This window comes from Gracilinanus agilis, chromosome 2 (assembly GCF_016433145.1).
Source record: "Gracilinanus agilis isolate LMUSP501 chromosome 2, AgileGrace, whole genome shotgun sequence".
Classification (NCBI taxonomy): Eukaryota; Metazoa; Chordata; class Mammalia; order Didelphimorphia; family Didelphidae; genus Gracilinanus; species Gracilinanus agilis.
In genome coordinates, this window is record NC_058131.1 from 625,932,614 (window position 1) to 625,955,357 (window position 22,744).

At 38.1% G+C, this 22,744-nt stretch overlaps 1 protein-coding gene across 5 annotated transcripts in view; it reads right to left on the reverse strand.

The window, feature by feature from the left end:
- The window catches only part of AFAP1L2 (actin filament associated protein 1 like 2), a 57,332-nt gene that overhangs the window by 26,849 nt on the left and 7,739 nt on the right, over positions 1 to 22,744 (reverse strand). For 2 of the 5 annotated variants that reach the window (XM_044665598.1, XM_044665599.1), the window contains exons 3-5: positions 19,951 to 20,030; positions 6,099 to 6,189; positions 1,393 to 1,476 (exon numbers count right to left, since the gene is read on the reverse strand). In XM_044665598.1, the coding sequence (XP_044521533.1) occupies positions 1,393 to 1,476; positions 6,099 to 6,189; positions 19,951 to 20,030 (255 nt within the window). Of the gene's footprint in view, positions 1 to 1,392; positions 1,477 to 6,098; positions 6,190 to 19,950; positions 20,046 to 22,744 lie in introns of all 5 variants that reach the window. The other 3 variants (XM_044665600.1, XM_044665601.1, XM_044665597.1) reach the window with 2 other exon arrangements.

A 22,744-nucleotide genomic window follows, 5' to 3' on the forward strand; every position in this document is an offset into this window, starting at 1 on the left:
GGCAAGAAGGCTATCTCCAAACATGCTCTGTTTAGGCAAGGGACAAAGGGAACCAAGGAGGAGCAACATCAGAGCTGGAGAGTGAGAAAAGTGTTCTCAGATGCCATCAAAGCTTCTTATATCTTTCTTAAGACCTCCAAATTAACTAGTTCACAAATCCTCCTCCTATTCTTAGCCACACTCTACTAATTTTTTAGGCTAAAAGAATTCTTACAAATTTCTGTCCACTCTAGAGGGAAGATCTCTGATCATTGGCCAGAAGTTCAAGGAGGAAGCTATTGGCACAACACTAAGAATGGTTTTTTTTCCCCTTTCAATTCTTTACCTTCTCCCTTAGAATCAGTATTGTGTATTGGTCACAAGGCAAAAGAGTGGCAAGGACTGGGCAGTGGGGGTTAAGTGATTTGCCCAGGGTCACACAGCTAGGAAGTGTCTGAGGCCAGATTCTAGGTCTGGCTCTCAATCCACTGAGCTACCCAGAGGCTCTCCAAGAATAGCTTTTTTAAAAAATTAAATTAAATTAAATTTTTTAACATTTAATAATATTTATTTTTTAGAAAAGTTAACATGGTTACACGGTTCATGCTCTTATTTTCACCTTCACCCCCCCTCCCATAGTTGATGCGCATTTCCACTGGTTTTAACATGTGTCATTGATCAAGACCTATTTCCAAATTGTTGATAGTTGCATTGGTGTGGTAGTTTCCAGACCAAGAATAGCTTTTTAATAATGAGAGCTATCTCAAAATGGAATGTGCTGCCTTATGAAGCATCTAGAGATGTTTGAACAACAAGGACAGGTAAAGATTGGGCTAGATGACCTGTGAGAGCCTAGCAGTTCTAGGAGTCTACGATTTCACTTCAATGGTATATTATAAAAGTCACTGAGATGACATTATAAAACAGTATTTTACATACCTTGGATAGCATTCAAGACTTCAGTATTGCTATAATTACTGGGGGCCAAGAATAATAATGATAAGGTAGAGCAATAATATACCTAGAAGCAAAATTCAGTTTGTCACAAGACTCTGAGAAATGGGATGTAGGGCTATTCTCCACTATGTGCTCATTTAAGCCATAGTGAGCAAAGACATCTAAAATATGGACTCCCATTTTTCCAGTCCCTTCCCTAGATTTTCTTGGGAATATGATGAGATGCCATGCTAGGGCACATGCCCCTTTGGTTACAGAAGCAATGTCAACCTAGAGGAGCAAAAATAAAAAATAACTACTAGTGAGAGCACAATAGTAAGGGATAGGATGGAGGCATACATTTAGGCAGAGAAACGGATAGTAATGACTACTCTTTTGGACAGTTGACAGCATTTCTCCAAGTTACTCTGCAAGTATACATTATATAGCATTCTATATTCAGAAAAGGGTAATAACCCAAGACAATTGTGGCATAAATGACTCCCTCAGACACCTGAACCTCTTTTAGGATTCCAGTGGTGCAAAATGTACTAGAATGACCTGTACAATATTTAGAAAGAAAAAAAGGTGTGGGAAGGAGGAAGAAGAAAAGAGAAAGAGAAGCACAGATAGTACGATTAAAGTTTTCATCAAGGATGCCACAGCCTGGTTTCCCTTGAAAACTTTCCTTTTCTGGAGATGCTGAGGGGTACATTAACAGCTTTTACTTCCCTCAGTGATATGCTTAACATTTAATATTCAGGCATGGACAGAGAAATAGATACATGAAACCATTCTGACTTTCAGAAAGGCAATGGAATATTATTTTCATTCATCATGGGTAAGATATGGTGGGTAAAAGCAGTATTTCGATTGCCACTCTCACATAATCCTTGATTAGACCAAAGGAGAATCACAAATATGCTCAGTTCATTAAAAGACCAATTTTCAACTTGAGTACATACAAATATCATTTTGAAGCAATTTGGCTCTTTATTCCCCAATCATCTCTTCCTTGAGAGCCAACAGAACTCAAGTTTCCTATATCCACCGTGCTAATTTGACAACTTCTCCCTGTACATATCTAGTCGCCTACTAAGTTAGTAGGACCCATATTAGTTAAGATGTCCTTGAAATGACCCAAACTCTCACCATCATTAATGAATTAATACAAATTCACTGAACAGTGGTGAAGAACAGGAGGCAGGAGCCTAACAATTTGTTTGAGCCTCTCCAAAGCAAAGCTCGTGACGAAGTGTTTACATTATGAAGAGGCTCTCCTCCTCCCAATCCTGTTCTCCAACTATTAGCAAGACAGGCTCAAGCTGGTACTTGCCAGGAGAAAGAGGTCTATCTAAATGCACAGAGGTTGATGCTTCAGTGAATCACCACGTCAGTCTGTGAAGGTGCCTCATCCTGCGGGTTCTTGATTTACCTCACCTTGCCTGTCAGACGCTAACAAAGTAGCCCTGAAATTACAGCCCAGGCCAATGGTTTGAAAAGGCAGAAAATGTTCAACACATCAATTACAGACAGACATCTAACCATAAGGACTCTGTTCTTCGAATTACATCAGACAAAACTGGACCAACTTTCCAAAGCCTAGAACTAGATGGTAGGTGAAAGCATAGGATGAGAAAAGCAGAGGAAGCCACAAAAAACCTCTCTTCCCCATCTCTTTCTTATCTCAATCCCAGACTTTGTAGCTCTTTCTTCACACTAGTCATTCTTTCTAAGGCCTCGTGCTAACAGTTTCACAGTTTTATTGTGAAACTTTATATATATATATATATATATATATATATGAACTTAAAGGCTAAAAATTTCAACTCTGACCTTGATAGAAATTACCTCACAGCTATATGACAGTGGATAAGTCACAACCTCTCACTTTCTTCAAGTGTGAAATAAGGTGATTGAAGTAAATGATCTCTAAGGTCTCTTCCAGCTTTGAAATTAAAATCCTTTTGGGGTTTCTATTTCCTGGTAGATTAGCCATTAGGAAAAATGGTCAGTCCTAATCTCAAAACCAAATAGGATCTTCTGGATGAATTTTTTTTTTCAGTATACTTATTATGTTTCACTAGATTTGGACTTTCCTGTCCAAAGGTCTTTAGTATTACCCATCTTCACTGACCCTCCCAGTGACATAGCATTTCCTTTAGTAATATTCATTCATTATGGTCACTGATATAGTAAAAAAAAGCATCATCTTTTACATTTGTATATTGCTTTCTACTTTAATTTCATTTTACCTCAATAGCAAGCTTGGGGAGTTTTCCCTTATTTTAGTGATGAGGTTTGGGAGAGGGGATAGAGATAGGAAGAAGGGAGAAGGGGATAGAGGAGAGCCTGGGAGAAAAGGGGAGAGGGACCTAGGCAGAAGGGGAGTGGAGGGAGAGAGATTAAGTGACTTGTTAAGGTCAGCAAGTATTACACCTGGAATTAGAATCTAGGTAGGTCTCTTGCTCTATGACGAACTAGTACATTTCCAATACTATTGTTTGGTAATTTGGTCTCGATTCTAAATTTAGTATTCTCTTGACAAAACAAAATTTCAATCACAAGTGTCATACCAAGTTGAGAAGGAAGAGATTAGAAAATTGGAGCTCTGAGTCTCTAAAATTAAGCAGATATTTTTTTCTCCTCAGTTCCATTATATTTATTCCTTTAGTGCAGTGATTCCCAAAGTGGGTGCTACCGCCCCCTGGTGGGTGCTGCAGTGATCCAGGAAGCGGTGATGGCCACAGGTACATTTATCTTTCCTATTAATTGCTATTAAAATTTTAAAAAATTAATTTCCAGGGGGCTAAGTAATATTTTTTTTCTGGAAAGGGGGCAGTAAGCCAAAAAAGTTTGGGAACCACTGCTTTAGTGCTTGGTTTGGGGCTAATGCTAGCTATAACTGAGTAGTTTGGCTACATGAATTTTGAGCAAAGAGATAGGTGTTTCTTTTAGCTATCTATCTTTTGAGCTCTCAGCATTGTGGTACTGGGGAAAGAGAACTGACCCTGGAGTCAGAAGACCTAGGTTTAAATCTTGTTTCTCACACTATCTGTGTGACCTCAGGCAAAGTCACTTAACCATCCTACACCGGAGTTTTTTTTTATCTGTAAAGTTAGAAGGTTGGACTAGATGACTTCCAGCTCCCTGAGCCTCTGTTTTTCTCTTTATAAAATGAAGGGGTTGCCCTAGATGGTCTCCAATATTCTTTTGAGTTTTAGATCCAGAATCCTATGATCCTTGGCCCAGAAAACATGTGGCCAAAATGTGTGCTGGGTAGGGAAAAGGATGGTAATGGGTGGGAATTTCTTAATCCTCCAAAGGCTTAAGGAAAAAAATACATTCCACAAATTATTTAGTCCCTCTCTTTATTCGGACACAACTGGTAACCAAATATTCCCATGCATCCGCAGTCTATCCTGTTAACTCCAGAAGAGATAATCTTTTCAACTTAGTAAACAGTAGTTTTTTTATTGAAAATACACCAAATCTGATAATATAAACTTAAGCCTAAAATGAAAAAGATTTCTAAATAACCTCAAGTACAACATTCTTTCTAAGGCCTCATGCTAACAGTTTCACAATCTTATTGTTAAGAGCTTAAAGACTAAAAATTTCAACTCTGACCTTGATAGAAATTACCTCAATACATACATAGCTGTATAGTCACAACCACTCCCTTTCTTCAACTGAGAATTAGGGTGATTGAAGTAAATGATCTCTAAGGTCTCTTCCACCTTTAATTAAGATTCTATTTGGTTTCTATTTCCAGGTAGCTTAACCATTAGGAATAATGGTCAGTTCCCATCTCAAGACCAAAGAAGATCTTTTGAATGTTTTTTTCTCAGCATATTTATCATATCCCTTTATTTATATTTATTTATTTTTATCATATTCACTTTTTTTAGCATATTTATCATTTGGACTTTCTTGGCCAAATCAATCTGAGGTGCCACATGGTACTTGTCTTGACCCACTAAATGCTGGAGAAGGCTTATTAAAACTTTAACAATATAAATATGACAAACTTCACTCTTGTCCTGTGTTCCAGGGAAATCTCGTCCTCTAACAAGATCCATTATGGCTATTGGCTAACCCATATAAATGCCTCCTATCATCTCACCCAAAGGGGAAGACAGCTAATCAAATCATACTATTCTGTGTTAAGCTGGGGCACTTCAAAAGAATATGGGATGCGTTGTAGCAGCACTCAGTGATATCCTTAGCCTTGAGGGCTCAACTGGTAGCCAAGTAATGGTGAGACTATGACACTGGAAATGGAATTAGAGAAAAGAATAAAGGAAAGGAGAAAAAAAGAAGAAGGTGGTGGTAGAGGAAGAGCCCACAATGATCACCTCCTAGGTTCCCTCTGTGTCAAGATTCATTGGAGACCTTAAATGCTTATCTGAGGAGAGTCTTTGGAATTTGCCCAACCAAATCTAAAAGTTGTAATAGATGACCTGAAGTCAGGAAGATGTGGGTTCAAATTTTGCCTCAGATCTGTGTGACTGTGGACAAGACACTCTGTATTTTTGAGTTACAGTTTCCTCATCTATAAAACGAGAGGTTTTGAGTCAATGATCTTGAAGGACTTTTTCAGCTCTAGCTCTATGATTGTGATTCTATGCTCTCTGAACAGGTCAAGTTCAGGAGGGAGACTGGATTATGCCTCCAGCTCTGCTAAGAGCCTCCCTCTCCTCACTGGCGCCTAGTTACAAAGAAGCTTCTCATCTCTGCTTCAGACTTCACCTCATTTGGCACAGACACTTGACCCTTCCTCTCCTTGTACGTGCTGATGTCAGCAATGCTCAGCAGAACATGAGAACAGGAAACATCAAATCCCATAAATCTTCTGATCCTGAGCCAATTCAAGCTTGCCCTTTCTCTAGTCACAGCCATGTCCTGCTTTAGTCTTGCCTCCCCCCACCCCCATTTAGACAAGGGAGAGCCCTCTTGGGGGAAATGCCCTGATTGCATGGACAACCCTTCAGTCACACTTGACATTGAACCCTACACAAGACAGAGAGTTATCTTTCCTTACTAAAATCCCAACCAGATTTTTCTTGCCTTCCAGCTATGCGGCAGACGTGTCTGCAGCGACTAGGATATTAGAAGCATTTCTCTTCTCATGTGCATGAAGTGCTTAAATCACCCTTAGTGGTAAAGCTGCTGGGATGTACCATTTAAGGAAGTATCATATGGTTCTGCCTCTTCATAATATCCCTCGGGAGACTCGATCTTTGGGACTGGGAGCTGTTTCCTTTCTGGAATCTGTGGAATGAATAAATAAAACAAACATTTTTTTTTCAGATAAAGATACAGAAGAAGAAACTCAGAATTAACTCTTTCAGTAGAAGGATAGAAGGAATTTCTTAATAAAATTTTCAAGAAGAAAATGTGATATAGTCTTGAAATCAGTTAATATCAGCCAAATATGGAAGAAGCTAGGTTAGGGGCTAGGAACCACAGATGAAGAAGTAATATGGAAAAATAATTAGTATTTAGAGATGGAGAACTTAGAGAACATTTATCCCCCCCACCTCCCCAGTGAAGAAACTGAGACTTCCAGAGAGCTTAAGTGGCAGACCCATGGTCACCAAGAGCTAGGATTTTAATCCAGGTCTACCACTCCTTTAAAAATATTTCCTATTATTATCTTATTGTGATAATTTAAGATTTCTCAGGAAAGAAAGAACTACTAAATAAATGTTTAGCAATCAACTGATGATACCCAGCATCTGCACAAATGCTTACTGAACTATAATGTTTTACATTTCATATTATCTATAAGCATATCTTTGCATTCACTCTATAGCAAAAATGAATAACATGGAAATAGGTATCAAGTGATAACATTTATACAACCCAGTGGAATTGCTTGTTGTCTCTGGGAGGTGGGAGAGAAGAGGGAAGGGAAAGAAAATGAATCATGGAAACATGGAAAAATATTTAAAATAAAATAAAAAAGGAAAAAAATCTTTGTATGACAACTTAAATTTTAGAAATCTAGGGAAAATAGAGGTAATAACTATTAAGTTATGAATTCTATGTTAAAGCAGTCTAGAATGTTATTCTGTTATATTTGGTGGATTTAAAATACTTTATGTGTTTGGCTTTCAGCATATAAGAGATGGCTGTAGACTTTGAGAGAGCTGCCCAAGATCAACGATTCTTTCAATATAGCTGAAATATTCTTTATGCTTTAGAAAAAAGGGACTTGTAAGCAAAGAATGGAAAAGATGGAGATACCCTAGAGGGCTGGAACACTAAAACTCCATCAGAAACGTTGGTTATTCTTATAAACCATTCTTTTCTTTTCTCCCCCAATGTTACAGGAGAATGCTTTTTTTTAAGAGTCAGCAGGTTGTAATAGTACTAAAGAACATTGATCCTGGAATTAGAAGATCCATGTTCAAAACCCAGCTCTGATATTCACTAACAAGGGTCTATTATTAACCACATTAGCCTCAGCTTCATCTGTAAAATAAGAATAATGATAGCACTATCTCAAAAAGACTTATGTGCATAAGATTTTGTAAATCATAAAGCACTACAAAAAGTGAATTAATTATTATTATAAAGGTCAGTAGCCCAGCACTCATTAGGGTTTCTCTTCAGAGATGTCATTATGCTCCATAACTATATCTTTATAAAACCATATCTGATATTTATTCTAACTATATCTCTGGGGTGATGTCCTAGAGAGTATTCACTTTTAGGGATATTTAACTAAAAGAACTGTACTTAGTTGGAGTGGAGGATTCGGAGTCAAGACCTTTATCCTATTCTATACAGAATATCCTTCCAAGGACAATCCTAGATCCACCTATGATTACCCAGAAGCCTGTACCAGCCAGAAGTGCTTGAAGACTGAATTGTTGTCTGGAAAAGGGGTGGGGACTGGGGGAGGAATGGTGGGCAAATGGCAAGAGGCATCTGATTATCTCCTTATGAGCTGGGGCACGCAAAAGGCACTTCCTCTTGCTAACAGAGACTCTCAGTTCAATATAATCAAAACAGCATTGTCAGTGGGTCAAGTAAGCCAGTCCTAGGAAACATACCGGACATCTTTTAAGTTGATAGGAGTACAAATCAAGTAAGCAGATAAATGCCACTAAAGTAAGTCTTTGAAAAGATTCCAGAACCTGAGAAAAGTCCCAGCATGATTTCTATGACCTTTCTTGGAAATTCAAGCTTGAATACACATTATGCACATGTTCATACACACACACACGAACTGAAGAGAATAAGAATCCTTCGACTCTTTCAAATAAGACTCCAAATGTTAGAATCAATCAATAGTTAGCCAAAAGAAGTAATTAATCCGGGACAATGATTATTTAGTGATTAATAGGATTATAAGACTTATAATAAATATATTTTATTAGATAATAAGGAAAACTAATGCATTACTAAGATGAACTTAGGTGATAGAAATTATGTTAAGAAGCATTTTGAAATAGGGCACTTCTTGTTAACCTACCATATAAGGTACATCCAAGATGGAACATGGTAGTCTTGGATCTCTCATGACTATAAGGTCACAACCTAGCATATTAACTTAAAGACTATCCTAACCAACCAGGACTCAATAAGAAGCTGAGACATTTCCTCAAGAAGCTAGCACCCAATTATTGCTAGGAAAATGTTATCTCCCACCCACTGTCAGAAAATGCATCATCTGTCCCTTGTCAGGAAAATATAATCCCACTCATTGTCATAAATTATATCATAATATAATGAGCAATATTAGGGTAAAAAGTGGAGAAAAACCACATTCAAGGTTCTTAGGATAGGAGGAAACGAAGGATCCAGCTTTGCTGAGAGACACTGGTCTCTCTCCATAAATCTGTTATTAGCCTGGAGCTTTGCCTTTGTTTTCTTTCAGATTGGCTGAAAATATTAGTCACACACACACACACACACACACAAACACTGGCAGAGATATACCACTTGACCCCTTAGCAATAATCAGGTTACAGAAGAGGGAAAAATGACTATTTTTCATTATGTACAAATTATGTCAAATTAAGGAAAGCAGAGGGTTCAAAATATAAGGGGCTACTCTTTACTAGTCAGCAGATTCCTATCATTCTCAATTCTCTTGTGATGGCAGGGACCACATTTTATACACCTTTGTATTCTCCACAGTTCTTATTAGAGGGTCTTGAATACAATGTGCCTGACTGCAAAACTTGGGAACATCACAGCTTTGTAGCAATAGCTGGCCTCAAAGCTTGGTAGCACCAATACCATAGCAAATGTACTGCTGTATCCAAAACTTTGCCTTAGGAGATGGTTTCATTTTGCTTAACTCATCCACTTTTTGATCACATAGAATATAGTCAGGGGACTGGTGATATACAGGCATCCCTTCCACATCACAACTTTCCCCATCACAGTTTCCACATGTTCCAGGTAGGCATAAGAAATTAAATGGGAATTTTGGGGAGTTTTACAGAAGCAGCAAATGACACAGAAAAAGCTTAGAAACTCAGAAATGCATAAAATATATGTATGCTATTATGTGAGTTCAACATATTTTATCTTTTAATAACACATACAAAATTTCTTTTTTTTTAAAGCTGAATAGGTAAAAAGTTAAAATTTGTGAAAAGAACTCAAAAGTCAATTGAAGACACAAAAAGTCTAAAAATGTAGCACTATCTTAACATTGGCCTACATATAGCTGATGACCAAATACTTAACAGAAGGTACTATAAACACTGTATAAAAGAAAGAAAAAATTCAGACCTCCTCTGGTCAGAAGAGAGGGTCAAAAAATTTAAGCAGATTTTCCAGATCATAGGATTGCCACACTCCTGACCCCCCACAATGTGGAAGGGGTACCTATATAGGACCAGTAGCCTAGGAATTTCCCCAAGTAATGTGATTTCCAAATAAATTTTTTTTGGCCCAAAAGGGGCAGATAATGGAATAATTCAATTTGATAAACATTTATTAAATTTCTACTAAGTGCTGGATACTGTGCTAGGTGCTAGGGATACAAACATGAAAATCAAGACAGTTCTCAACCTTAGGAAATATGCATTCTACTAGGTAGAACTAATATGAACACAGAAAAATAAATACCAAATGTATATGTAACGCTTCTTCCACGGCAACTTCACCAACTCTCACTAAATGGAGATTACTCTTACTCAGAATTCTAGGGACTACATTGAGGATCAATTGGTAGCATTAATTATTTATCAGTTAAACTGATTGTCAGATTTAATTAAGTCTTTGAAAGGAGTTTTAAATGGATATACAAAGGCAGTTAGAGAAATAATTTCCCCAAACCAGAGTGATTGACCACACAAGTTCTGTAGAAAGAATAGATTCAAATATATCAAAATGGTAGTAAGATACACTTACAGGGAAATCATGTAGCAAAGTGATAACATACTCTTTTGCTTTCTCATTCAAACTCTCAGGCCTTTCTTTTATGGAAATAAAGTAATTTGGGTGGGTAAGGAGGTGGGGGGAAGTAGAAATCACTAACAGTCTTTACTGGAAGAATCAGGAAAAGTTTCATTTTAGAAGATGGCCCTTGAGCAGATCCTTCAATGAAGGTTGGGATTGAAAGACAAAGAGTTGAGAAAAGAGACACATGGAGGTCAAACTAAGTAAAATTCATGTTAGCTGTTGCTAACTCCATTCATTTTGTAACTTCCTGAGGTAGCTTGGATCCCTAAACTCTTTCAAGCAAAGCCAGATCAGCCCTCATTAGGTGGGAAGATTGGAACTTTTGGGCTGAAAACTTTCCTTTTTACCAGTAGACTGACATCTCTTTGAAAATTCCCAGACATCCAGGATTTTGGATTCAAATGAGGATTCTCATAATCTTAGTGTGATGCCCTGTTCTCTAGTACAAGAAAGCTGAACTTCAATGCTTGGGTCCTGTCTGAACAAATCTTTTCCCAAGTGTAGTAAACACACACTCTCTAAGAGTTCTGACCCAGCTGTGAGCAAGCACCAATTCCTTACTGCTGCAACAACCACAATGTGCATTAGCGTACAGGAAGTTCAAAAAGTCTGTTTGGTGAATTTTGCCTTTGGATTGGGAGTAGAGAGAGAGGAGGAAGGGTCAGTGGGTAGGTCATGGCTGAATTATTCAGATATATCAATAGACAAGTTGTGTGAAACTCTCCCAATTAAGTTAACTCACTTAGGACTAGCCTTTTATCTTTTCATTTTCAGAGTATGGGGGAAGATGGAAGGGTGTAAAGAAGAGAAATTTGATGGCAAGCAGCCTGAGAACATCTGTTTCTCCTGAGGCAGTCAGAGCAGCTGGCTGCTTTGGAGTCAGGGACCACATTCACACAGTCACAACAGACCCCTACCCTTGTCTTTTCTAAGGGAGAATTTTCTTTCACTCCTGTGTGGACCATAAACAATTAGTGTAACTAGAGGGATTTGTTTCAAGCAGAATACTGAGAATTGAAGGACAAAAGTTAAGAGAAATAGGGGCAGCTTCTGGAGATAAATATGGAAACCCACCTACCTCCTCCCACAGGAAGAGAGAAGGAGGTGGCACCAGGCTGAAACATAAAGTTCGAGAAATAAGGGGAAGAGCTATGGAACTGTGAGAGGACAAGTTTTTTCTTGAGGAAGAAGAAAGAAGAGACTGTCCAGAGCCATGATCAGTGAAGTGATTCAGAGAATTCCTCTGCTGGGGAGCAAGAGGGGGAAAAATTACTTTTCTAAGCTATGACATCAAAAAGATCACAGAAGTAGAGTTGGGAGAAACTTCATAAGTCATGTGCCTCAGGGATAGCTCAAATAGAAACAAGCCCCACTTGGGTACAGATGCATATAAGAATCCCTGTGGAGGAGTTAGGTGGCTTAGTGGATTGAGAGCCAGGACTAAAGAAGGAAAGTCCAATCTTTCCTTCTGTGTGACCCTGCTGGCCAAGAAACTTAGCTGCTGCAGTATGACCATGGAGAACCCAATTAACTTTTGTCTGGCTCAATTTCTTCAACTGTAAAATGGGAATGAGGGGAGGTTCAAAGAGCACATGAGATACTTGTAAATATTTTGTAAAACATTTAGCACAGTGCCTAGCACATAGCAGGCATTTAGCAAATATTTGAAATGAAAAAAGAAAAAGACAATCTTTCCTTACAATAAGCCAAAATGTACATCCCTGTAATTTTGACTGCAGTTTCTCCATATGAGGCTAAGCAAAATGAGTATAATTTCCCTACCACATTATCAATCCTTCAAATATTGGAAAATGATTATCATGCCCCTCTCCTTCTTGCCCCTAGCTGAGGCAGCTAGATAGTATAATGAATAGAATGCTTGGCCTGCAATTAGGAAGACATTAGTTCAAAACTGATCTCAGACACTTGCTAGCGTGGCACCCTGGGCAAATCACTAAACCTCCATTTGCCTCAGTTTTCTCAACAATAAAACGGGGATAATGACAGGACTTACCTTGTAGAGTTGTTGTGAAGTTTAAATGAGATAATATTTGTAAAGTGCTTAGCATAATGGTCTCTATATAAATGCTTATCCCCTTCTCCTTCCCCTCATCATCTCTTTTCCAGGTTAAATATGCCCATTTGGAATACCCAGTTCTTTCTTAGACACATATATACTTCTAAGGCACAACTTTGTGTTCCCTTGCCATTCTGGTCTGTATTGTCCTAGCTATATTCCAGATAATCAACAATCTTTTAAAAATTATTTCATTAAATATTTCCCAACTACTGTAAAACTTTTTTTAACATTCATTTTAAAAAATTTGAGTTCCAAATTTTCTCCCTATTGCTTCTCTCCCACCCATTGAGAAGGCAAGCAATATGATATTAATTATGCATGTGAAATCATGCAAAACATATTTCCATAGGAGGAAACTGAGGCAAACCAGGCTAAGTGACTTGCCCAGGGTCACACAGCTAGTAAGTGTCTGAGATCAGATTTGAACTCAGGAAAATGAGTCTTCCTGACTCCAGGTCCTGAATTCTATCCTCTCTACCATTTCACTAACTCCCTTGGCATGGTGGTCTCTACCTGTCTCCACACACTGGATACTTTCTTCCCCTTATCTTTTTTTCAGTTTTCTTTTGTTGAATTTTTTTTGAACAATTTTGTTGAATTGTTACATTAGATTGTAAGTTCCTTGAATGTAGGGACTATCTTTCTTTTTCTTATCTGTTTTCTAATATTTAGCACAGTACTTGGTACCTAGCAGATTCTTAATAAATATTGATTGACTGACTGAATGCTGGAGTCAAAGAATGAAATGAGCTTTGGGGTTTTTTATATATATGGTATGAGAGACCATAAGCTCACCCCATACCTAGGATCAGCTGAGTTAGGGCTATTCTCTTTCATCTACTGCATTTTCTCTTCGGGGACTGCTACCCCATTTTTCTACCTCCAAACGTGCCAGCGTGTACAGCTGTTCTCCTCTCCACTTAAACCAGATTCTCTCAGAGCTTCATCCTAAGAATGAGGCTTGGCTGTGAGGAGGTTGGGATTTGTTACAAAGAAGATGAAAAAAGAGGTCACTGGGCTCTTGGGTTATCCTGGCTTTTAAGCCTATCTTGTGACTCACTCACTGATCAAGCAGTTCCCTGAGGGAGAGTGAACCTTGGACAGCGAAAAGGTGATTCCCTTGAAGAAGTTGGAAAAGACTATCTTTGCTTCTCAGCAAAGTAATTCCATGGAAAGTGGAGCTGGCTTATACTAGAAAATTGTATGGGTTTTCTGGAAAATCTCCCCAGGGCCTGGAATGTATCCACTAGAACAACTGCCTTACATCTGAGAGCTCTCCTCAGCATTACATTGGGTTTTGCCCCATCAATTCCACTGACTAGCTTTCTCTTAAACAAACCTCTCTTGTCTCCTTGCTCCATAACAGAATCTACTAGAAATGTGATGTTTTCTTTAGAGAAGGGGCTAGGCTCCTCTCTAGTTTCTATTACCCTGGACACACTCCTCTTTCCAAATCCCTTTATTTTCTATACTAGAGTCATTCCAGCTGAGGGACAGGCTCCTGGGTAGTAAATAAACCCCTTGGTTAGGTTCCCCTTAAGCAAGGAGACTCAACATTTTGGTGTGTCATGGACCCCTTTGGCAATCTGGTGAAGCCTATAGATCCCTTTCTCAGAAGATATTTCTAAATACACAAAATACATGCATAGCACTGAAGAGAAAACCAATTTTATTTGAAATATAGTTATCAAAAGATTAAAAAAGGAAAAAAGCCAAGTACATAGGCCCCAGGTTAAGAACCACTGCCCTAAAGGGAGCTGTCTTTGTCAAGGAAGTCAGAAGTTAAGTCCCCTTGAAAGCTGGTCATGGTGACCTAATGAACTTTACTACTCGTCCATGTGAAATCCTTAGGCAAATGCATTTACTGTTTTAAACACACGTACAAATTCCTGGGTCTGAGTTGATACTGCACAGTTGGAGGGAGGTTCCAACTCAGGAAATTCCCCTCATTTTTTGTTAACCTGTGAACAGCTGTTCCCCTAGAGGTGAAGCAAGCATGAAGTTTCTATCTGGCAAGGACTAAGGGTTTGGGGGGCAGAAAAGCTTTAGTCAGGTTATAACAGCAGACCCAGCCCACTCAGAGAAGTTGCTACATTCCTTGCTCCTTCATTTGCACTAGAAAGTGCCCAAATGATTTTCTTCTATTCCTCCTCCTTTCACTACCACTTCCCCATGTCCTTTATACAGGAAATTCAAAGCTTTAAGGTTTTCAAAGTGTTCTCTCTTTTGAGTTTTACAACAAACTTGTAGCTACTAGTGGTATTATCCCTGTTTTACCATGTGGTAAAACTGAGTTACAGAGTAGTTAAGTGACTTGTTTATGGCCACTCAGGTATTAAATACCAAAGACAGGATTCACATCCAGTTTTCCTAAATCCAGTGTTTCCAGTATGCTTTATTGTTGTTCAATCATTTTTCAGTCCTATCCAACTCTTCATGACTCCATTTGGGGTTTTCTTGGCAAAGATATTAGAGTGGCTTGTCATTTTCTTCTTTGGCTCATTTTATTGATGAGGAAATTGAGGCAAAAAGGCGACTTGCCCAGGGTCACACAGCTATTATCTTGAGGCCATATTTCAATTCAAGAAGATGAGTCTTCCTCACTCTAGGCCCCACTGTCTATCCACAGCTATCTAGCTGTCCCCAGGGTACTTTGTTCCCTCTCAAGTCCCTTCCTTTCTGAATATCAATGCAGGCTGCTCCTGAATGTCACGAACAGAGACAAAATGCCTCATCAAGGCCTTGGAAAAGTATGATCTGATCTCAAAATCAAAATGATTTTAGTCCTCATTCTCCTGGACCTCTGAAGCACTGTTGACCTTGCCATCTTTGATGCAGTCTCCTTTGTTGGCTTCTGTGAGATTTCTCTCACATGGTTCCCTTCCTGTTTCTTTATGAAATGTAGCTAAGATCTAAGTCTCTATTCTTTATCCACTTACTATATCTTTCTCTATAATTGCTATATTATTAACATAACACAATGGTAAAATTATAGTATTATCATGATCAGTACATTATATATTAATATATAATAATCTAAACTCTCCTTATTTTCGATATCTTTTCTTCTCTCTATACTCAATTCCTTCGAGATTTCACTTCATCCAACAGTTTCAATAATCATCTCTAAATGGATAACTCTCCAATATACCTTCCATTTTAACTTCTCTCTCAAAATTCAAACCAACAATTACAACTGTTAAATGGACATCTTCACCTGGATGTTTCATTGGCATTCAAATTTAACACGTCTCACAATGAACTTTTACCCCAAACCCACCTCTCCCAATTTTCCTATTTTTATTAATGGCTTTTCCATTCTTCCAGTTACTGAGGCTTAAAACTTGGGAATTACTTCTTGTCCTTTCCTTCTCTCTTTCCCTTTATCCCCACATTTCATTAGTTACCAAATCATATCAACTTAGCCTTTACCACTAATCATTCCCTCCTTTTCCATTCCTCCTGTCTCTAAGGAAGAAGTATCTCTTTTCTTTTCCAAGGTCAATGCCTCTGCTTGCGTCACTGATTTTATCCCTTCCTGTCTTCTCCCAGGGCTTGTTCAGTCTCCACTCTACCATTTCCCTCTCTCTCTTTTTCAATATCTTTTTACTATCTCTTGCTCCATTGTCTATAAATATGCTCAGATGTATCCTATCCTAAAAAAAGAAAACAAAACCCTATACTTGGCTCTACTATTCCCTAAAGCAACCACTCTATTCTTCCCTCTCTTCGTTTCCCTGCCAAAGTCCTAAAACTAATCAAAACTCACTCCTTCCAAATTTCTCACCACCCACTTGCTCCTCAATCCTTTGCAATTTTGCTTCTGTTCCTACCACTTGACCAAAATTGCTCTCATCAAGGTTACCAGCAACCTTTTAACTACTAGATCTGATGGTTTTTTCTTTGACCTAATCTAATCACCTTTGACTTTCTCTACAACTTTTGCTACTATTAAACATTCCTTCCTTCTGATATGTGCTTTCTCTTCCCTTAGCTCCCAAGACATGACTCTCTCCTATTTTTCTTCATGTTTGCCTGTCTGCTCTGTTTTAGTCATTTTTGCTGGATTATCACTCAGAAAGTATATAATAATCCTACCCTGTCACTGTGAGTATTGATCCGTAGGGCTCTGTTCTAGGTCCTCCTCTCCTTTCTCTTTATACCCAATCACAGATCGAATCACTTCTCTTGGGTTCAAATATTATTTTTGCATATGACTCCAATAACCTGTATTATAGTATCATTGATTTAGAGCTGGCCATGTAATCCAATGGTCATTTTTCAGATGAAGAAACTGAAGTCCAGAGAAATTAAATGACTTGCCCAAGATCAAATACATAGGATAAACTAAATGTAGGATTTGGGCCCATGTTTTCTGACTCTCGAAGCAGTACTCTTTCTAATATACCATGATTAGCTCCATCTATGTAGCAGCTCCTTGGTAGCTAACTCCTCCTGGATATTCTGTAGGCACCTAGAACTTACTATGCCCAAAACAGAACTTCTTAGCATATCCTCTTAAATCACCCATTTGCCTGTTTCTGGCGAGGCGCCACCATCCTTCTAATCATTTGGCTTTACAACCTGAGAGTGAAATTCAGTTCTTTTCCCTTCCATGACCCCATCTGCCAACTCTTATCATTTCCACTCCCACAATATTGCTCAGATTTTCCTTTCTCCTCAGTCCTTAATGTAGTAGTCCCTCATTACCTGGTGCTGTGAGGGTTATTTAGTTATTAATAATCCTCCATTACAATGGTAGCATCCTAACTGCTTTCTATTCTTCCATTCTCTCCCCCTCTCCAATCCATCCTCCACATAGTTTCCAAAATAATCTTACAGCATAGGTCTGATCAATTCACTCTCTTGCTCAAAATTTTTCAGTAGTTACCTCTTAGCTCTATAATCAAATACAAATTCCTCAGTCTGAAATTTAAGGTTCTCTACAATTTAGCTCCAAATTACCTTTTCAATACTTATTTCATGCTATTTTTTCCCACAAATTCTGTGTTCTACTCAAAAACTGTATCACTAGTTGGTCCTCTAAATGCACACTTCCTTTTTTGCCTCCCTAAATTCCCACAAGGCATGGAATTCTCCAAGGCATGGAATGTATTCCTTCCCTCTTCATCCTTGTCTTCTTTCAAGGATCATCTCAGATGACATTCTATATGAAGCTTTTCCTGATTCCTCTTTTTGATAGTGTCCTCTTCCTCCTCAGCTGTCCTAGTACTAAACACCTTTGTTATTTTCTCTTTGAACCTGTGATTTCATTAATGTGAGAAACTCACATTGAGAAAATAATGCAATTAGACCACTTGTAAAGCATTGGCTAAAACAGAAGTGTGGGGTATAAGGAGGTTAAGCAACTTGTCCACAGCTTCACAACTGGATGGGGAGGTACTTGAACTAAGTCTCATGGATGGCCCTTTGCCCACTCAATCATACTGACTCCCAACTTGCTTATAATAGGCATTTGGTGAAAGTTCGTTGGATGCAATTGAATTCTATGTCCATCACTATAATCAAACCATACTGCTCCTCATCCCTTGAATGTATCTCATACATTTATGTCTTTGGTCTGATCACTGATAAGCTGGGATGTCTTCTGTCTCCCTCCACTTCCAGTTTCTGCCTTTCAAGGATTAATTCAAAGGTTACATTATCCGTGAGACCTGCCCTCAGTTCCAGGAGTGTGTGAACAGTTCTCTTTCACTTCTGAATTCTCAAAGCATTGTCTTCATACACTTATTTTTCTCTTTTATACACTTCTAGCCTTTTTATGCATATATTTAGATTCTTTGAGAATAAGCCCATGGCACTCATTTTTGGATATGCCACAATGAACTGGACATAGCAGGTATTCAATAAATGTTTGCTAAACAAAAGAGATGTGGTAAAATTTGATCTCACCAAGGAACAGAGAGGAATTTGAACTTATCTAACATCAATACTATGTATGAGGCAATGAGAGGCTTCTGGCCCAAATCATGAGCCAGAAGCATGTTCCAAGAGCTGGGCTGTTGAAGGCCTCCATCTGCTTTTCTACTCCCTTATTCTCAGGACACTTGACAAATTGGATGCAATGATGAACCACTCAGGACCTGTCCTCAATTACCTTGGTTAGACTTGTAGACTGAGCCATCCCCCACAGTCCTGTTCCTCTCTTTCCTAAAGTCTGAAGAACATATAGTCTCTCAAAAATTCAGGAATACAACTAGAACACAGCTAGAAGTGCTACACTTAGAGATGGGAGGTCCTGGGTTCAAATCACAATATTGATTCTAAGATGGAAGATAAGGGTTAAAAAAAAGAAAACTTAGCATGCCAAGGTTAGGGAGGCCAGTTTGGCCAAAACAAGAATTTGAAGGACTTTAAATGCCTTAGGAGTCTGTATCTTATTGTAGAAATGATAAAGCAACACCACAAGTTCTTTGAGCAAGGGAGTGACCTGGTCAAGCCTGTGCCCTTTGATTATTTTGGCAGCTGGTTAGCAGATGGCTTGGGAGGGGAGAGAAGAGAATCTGGGAGAAGAGTTAGTAGGCTATTACAGTAATCCAGGTAGGAGGTAATCAGGACCTGGTGGCTATATAAGTGGAGATAAAGCAATGATGGATGCAGAGAGATGTTGAATTGATAAGATTTAATTTTTTTTGTAAAAAAGGTTTTGGAGATGAAAGAGGCAAGGAGGAAATCTATGTTTCAAACCTTGGTGAGTGTAAAAAAGGTGGTATCTTTAACAGAATAAGGAGAAGTTGGCAGATTGGAGAAGTGTGTTTGGGAAAAAGATGAAGAATTACATTTTAGACATATTGAGTATGAACTACCTATTGTAAATGTAGTTTGGAAAAGTCAACAAGTATAGGACTGGAGCTCAGGAAAGAGTGTGGGGCCTGGTAGAAGTATCTGGGAGTCATCTGCACACAGAAAAAGAACTCAGGGTAGCGTATGGGATCATCAAGAAGGACTGAGAATCAGAAGAGAAGAGGATCCAGAACACAGCCTTGGAGAATATCCTTTTAGGGGATGGAACATAGATGATGATTTAGTAAAGGAAACTGAGGAGTCTTCCAACTTGTAGCAGAATCAGGGGAACCAGGGTCATGTTCAAGTGAGGAAGGGGTACCCACGAGGAAGAGGTGCCCAAGAGTGTAAAATACTGCATAAAATTCAAGGAGAAAGAATGAGAAACAACCTTTGGATTTAGCAATCAGGGGGTCATAGTTAACATTGGGGAGAGCAACTTCAAAAAGAAGGGTTAGGTTGAAAGCCATCTGCTTATTTATAACAATTTTAAGTTCAATGAACTTTTCTTTTTAGCTAAATTATAAACTATCTGTGCTAAAAGTTGAAGTTTTATTGTGCTACTGTGTACCTCATAGTGCCTAGCACAAAGCTAAACACATAGTCGGTGTTCAAAAATTACTTTAGCTGATTAACTAATTGATTATAACATATAATAACCACTAAAAGCTAAAGGAAGTTCAAGTTTGGGGAATCAGGACCCAGTATTGGGCACTTACTATTTTAGGAGGTGGAAGATCAGGCAGACTCTTCTGTGGGGCAGATAAGTGCTGTACCAACTCTCCATTGGTCAGAGGATCTGAGAAATTCAGTGCTGTATTGAAAAAAATGGAAAAATGTTAGTGAGGTGTCTCAGAGTAGAATGCAATCTTATGCATAAAAATTACATCTGAGAAAGTAACCTGTCAGAACATGCTCAGGAGCTACTTTGAAGAGTATATTATCTTTTCTCTAAGAATACAATGTAGTATCACCTCAACTACAGGGGAAATTCTTTTGGAGGAACCTGTTTTGGATTTCTGGAATGTTCCTCCCCCAACTCCCCTGGGTCAAAAATGGTACAGACCACAGTGTTTTCAGTAATCATTAGACCTGTAGGAGCAATTGCTATATAGAGAGACTCTGTGTTTACCCTGTGATTATGGTTCTTTCCATCCCATAATTTATCCAGCAGGCAAACTGTTTTTGGCAGACTGGCCACCACTGAGAAGGGGTAGTTTAGCTGAGGTTTGGGGGCATAGGGTTAGGGAATCATGTTTAAAATTCAGTGGCACCAAATAGTCATGTGTTTTGTGGAAAACCTACTAAGTTTTAAAAAAATTTGGCAACTAATATTCCTTTTAAAATTTTTTATTATTTTTATTTTAATGCCAAATTTCCAAATAAGTTTTCCAAATTTATATGATCTAAATTGTCTCCCTCCCTTCTCCTCCCCACCCCACCCCCAATCTGGCAACCAATTCAATCTGGGTTATACATGTATTATCATGGAAAACATATTTCTATATTATTCATTTTTGTGAACATATAATCTTATAAAACCAAAGCCTCCCAAAATATACCCAAATAAACAAGTGATAAATCATATGTTTTCATCTGCATTTCTACTCCAACAGTTCTTTCTCTGGAGGTGGACAGTATTCTTTTTCATAAGTCCTCAGAATTGTCCTGGATCATTGTATTGCTGTTAGTAGCAAAGTCTAACACAGTTGATCATTCCACAACATTGCTGCTGTTACTGTGTACAATGTTTTCCTGGTTCTGCTTATTTCACTTTGTATCAGTTCATGTAGGTTTTTCCAGCTCTTTCTGAAATCATCTTGTTCATCATTCCTTTTAGCACAGTAGTATATATAGTAGTTTATATAGCCATCACCATCCTATACCACAATTTGTTCAGCCATTCCTCAATTGGGGGACATCCCTTTAATTTCCAATTCTTTGCCATCACAAAAAGAGCAGCTATAAATATTTTTTTACAAACAGGTATTTTCTCATTTTTTAAATCTCCCTTCTTTATTCAGTATTATTATTCCTTCGTTATCATTCCCTTCATTATTCAGTGTTATTACTGAAACAAAGGGTGTGTATTCTTTTATAGTCTTTTAGGCATAATTCCAAATTGTCCTCCATAATGGTTGGATCAGTTCACAACTCAAACAGCAATGCATTGCTAAATTTTATTCCTAAGAGAAATATATGGAAGGCACTGAACAGAGTCAATTCAAGAGCCTGCTGGTTACCTTCAAGGATTTTAGAATGAACTGTAGTCAATCATGATAGCAAATGCTTGCTATCCTTGCTATCAGGGAGGCTGACACTGGTGGTTCACTTGACCTAGGGAATTCTGAGTCACAGTAGGTTTAGATAATTAGGTGTCTACACTAAGTCTCATATCCAATATGGTGAGTCCTTGGAAACTGGCTGCCAGCAGGCTGCCTTGGCTAAGGAGGGGCAAATTAACCTAGGTTAGAAATGGAAAATATCAGAACTATGCTGATCAATATTAGGACTGGATCTGTACATGGACACTCTACTTCCAACCTGGATGGATGGAGAGAAGAAAGGAAAGAAGGGGAAGGAGGGAAGAATAAGCCCTTGAATATTATTCCTGTTAACTCAATCCAAGTTTTTATGTTAGAGGGCTGGAGAGAACAAACAAGAGCACCAAAGTCAAAATATCTACATCCTAATTACTTTGATATATGATGTTGGTAAAAATAACTTCACATTATTTCACTTTATTACTTATCTCAGAGTTCTCTAGAAAGATAAAATGAGATAATGTGTTGTCATAATGCTTTGCAATGTAAGAGATATCACACACATTTAAAATACTGTGGTTCTATGTGTATATGACTGGAAGTTTTGGTTTTAAAAGATCACTCTACTATAAATATGAATAATATGGAAATTGGTTTTGAGCAATAATACATGTATTATTGGAAGTGCTTCTTAGCTCTGGGAGTGGGGAGGCAAGAGAGGAGGGAGAAAACATGGATCATGTAACCATGGAAAAATATTCTAAATCAATCAATAAATTTTAAAATGCTTATAAATCTGGAAAAACAAAAACCAAAGCCACTAAGATAATTTAAGGAAACACATATATTACTCAGGAAAAGATACAATATATGACCAGAAGTAAAGCACCCACAGTTGTTCAGTTCACAATATTAGAAATATTACTTCTTCATCTGAATGATGTTACATGAATGGATCAAGTGGGTCTAAGGGTAGATATTCAGTTCCTAAATATGGAATTCATTTAAAAAAAACTTACCTTCCACTTTCACATCAATATATAATGTATTGGTTCCAAGGCCAAAGAGCAGTAAGGATTAGGGTCATACAACTAGGAAATGTCTGAAGTCTTATTTTTTTTTGAACCTAGAACCTCCTGTTTCTAGATCTGGATCTCTATCCACTGAGCTACCTAGCTGTCCCTAAAGATGAAATTCTTAACCTGGGATTTGAGAATATGATTTTTAAAAACATTTTGATAATTATATT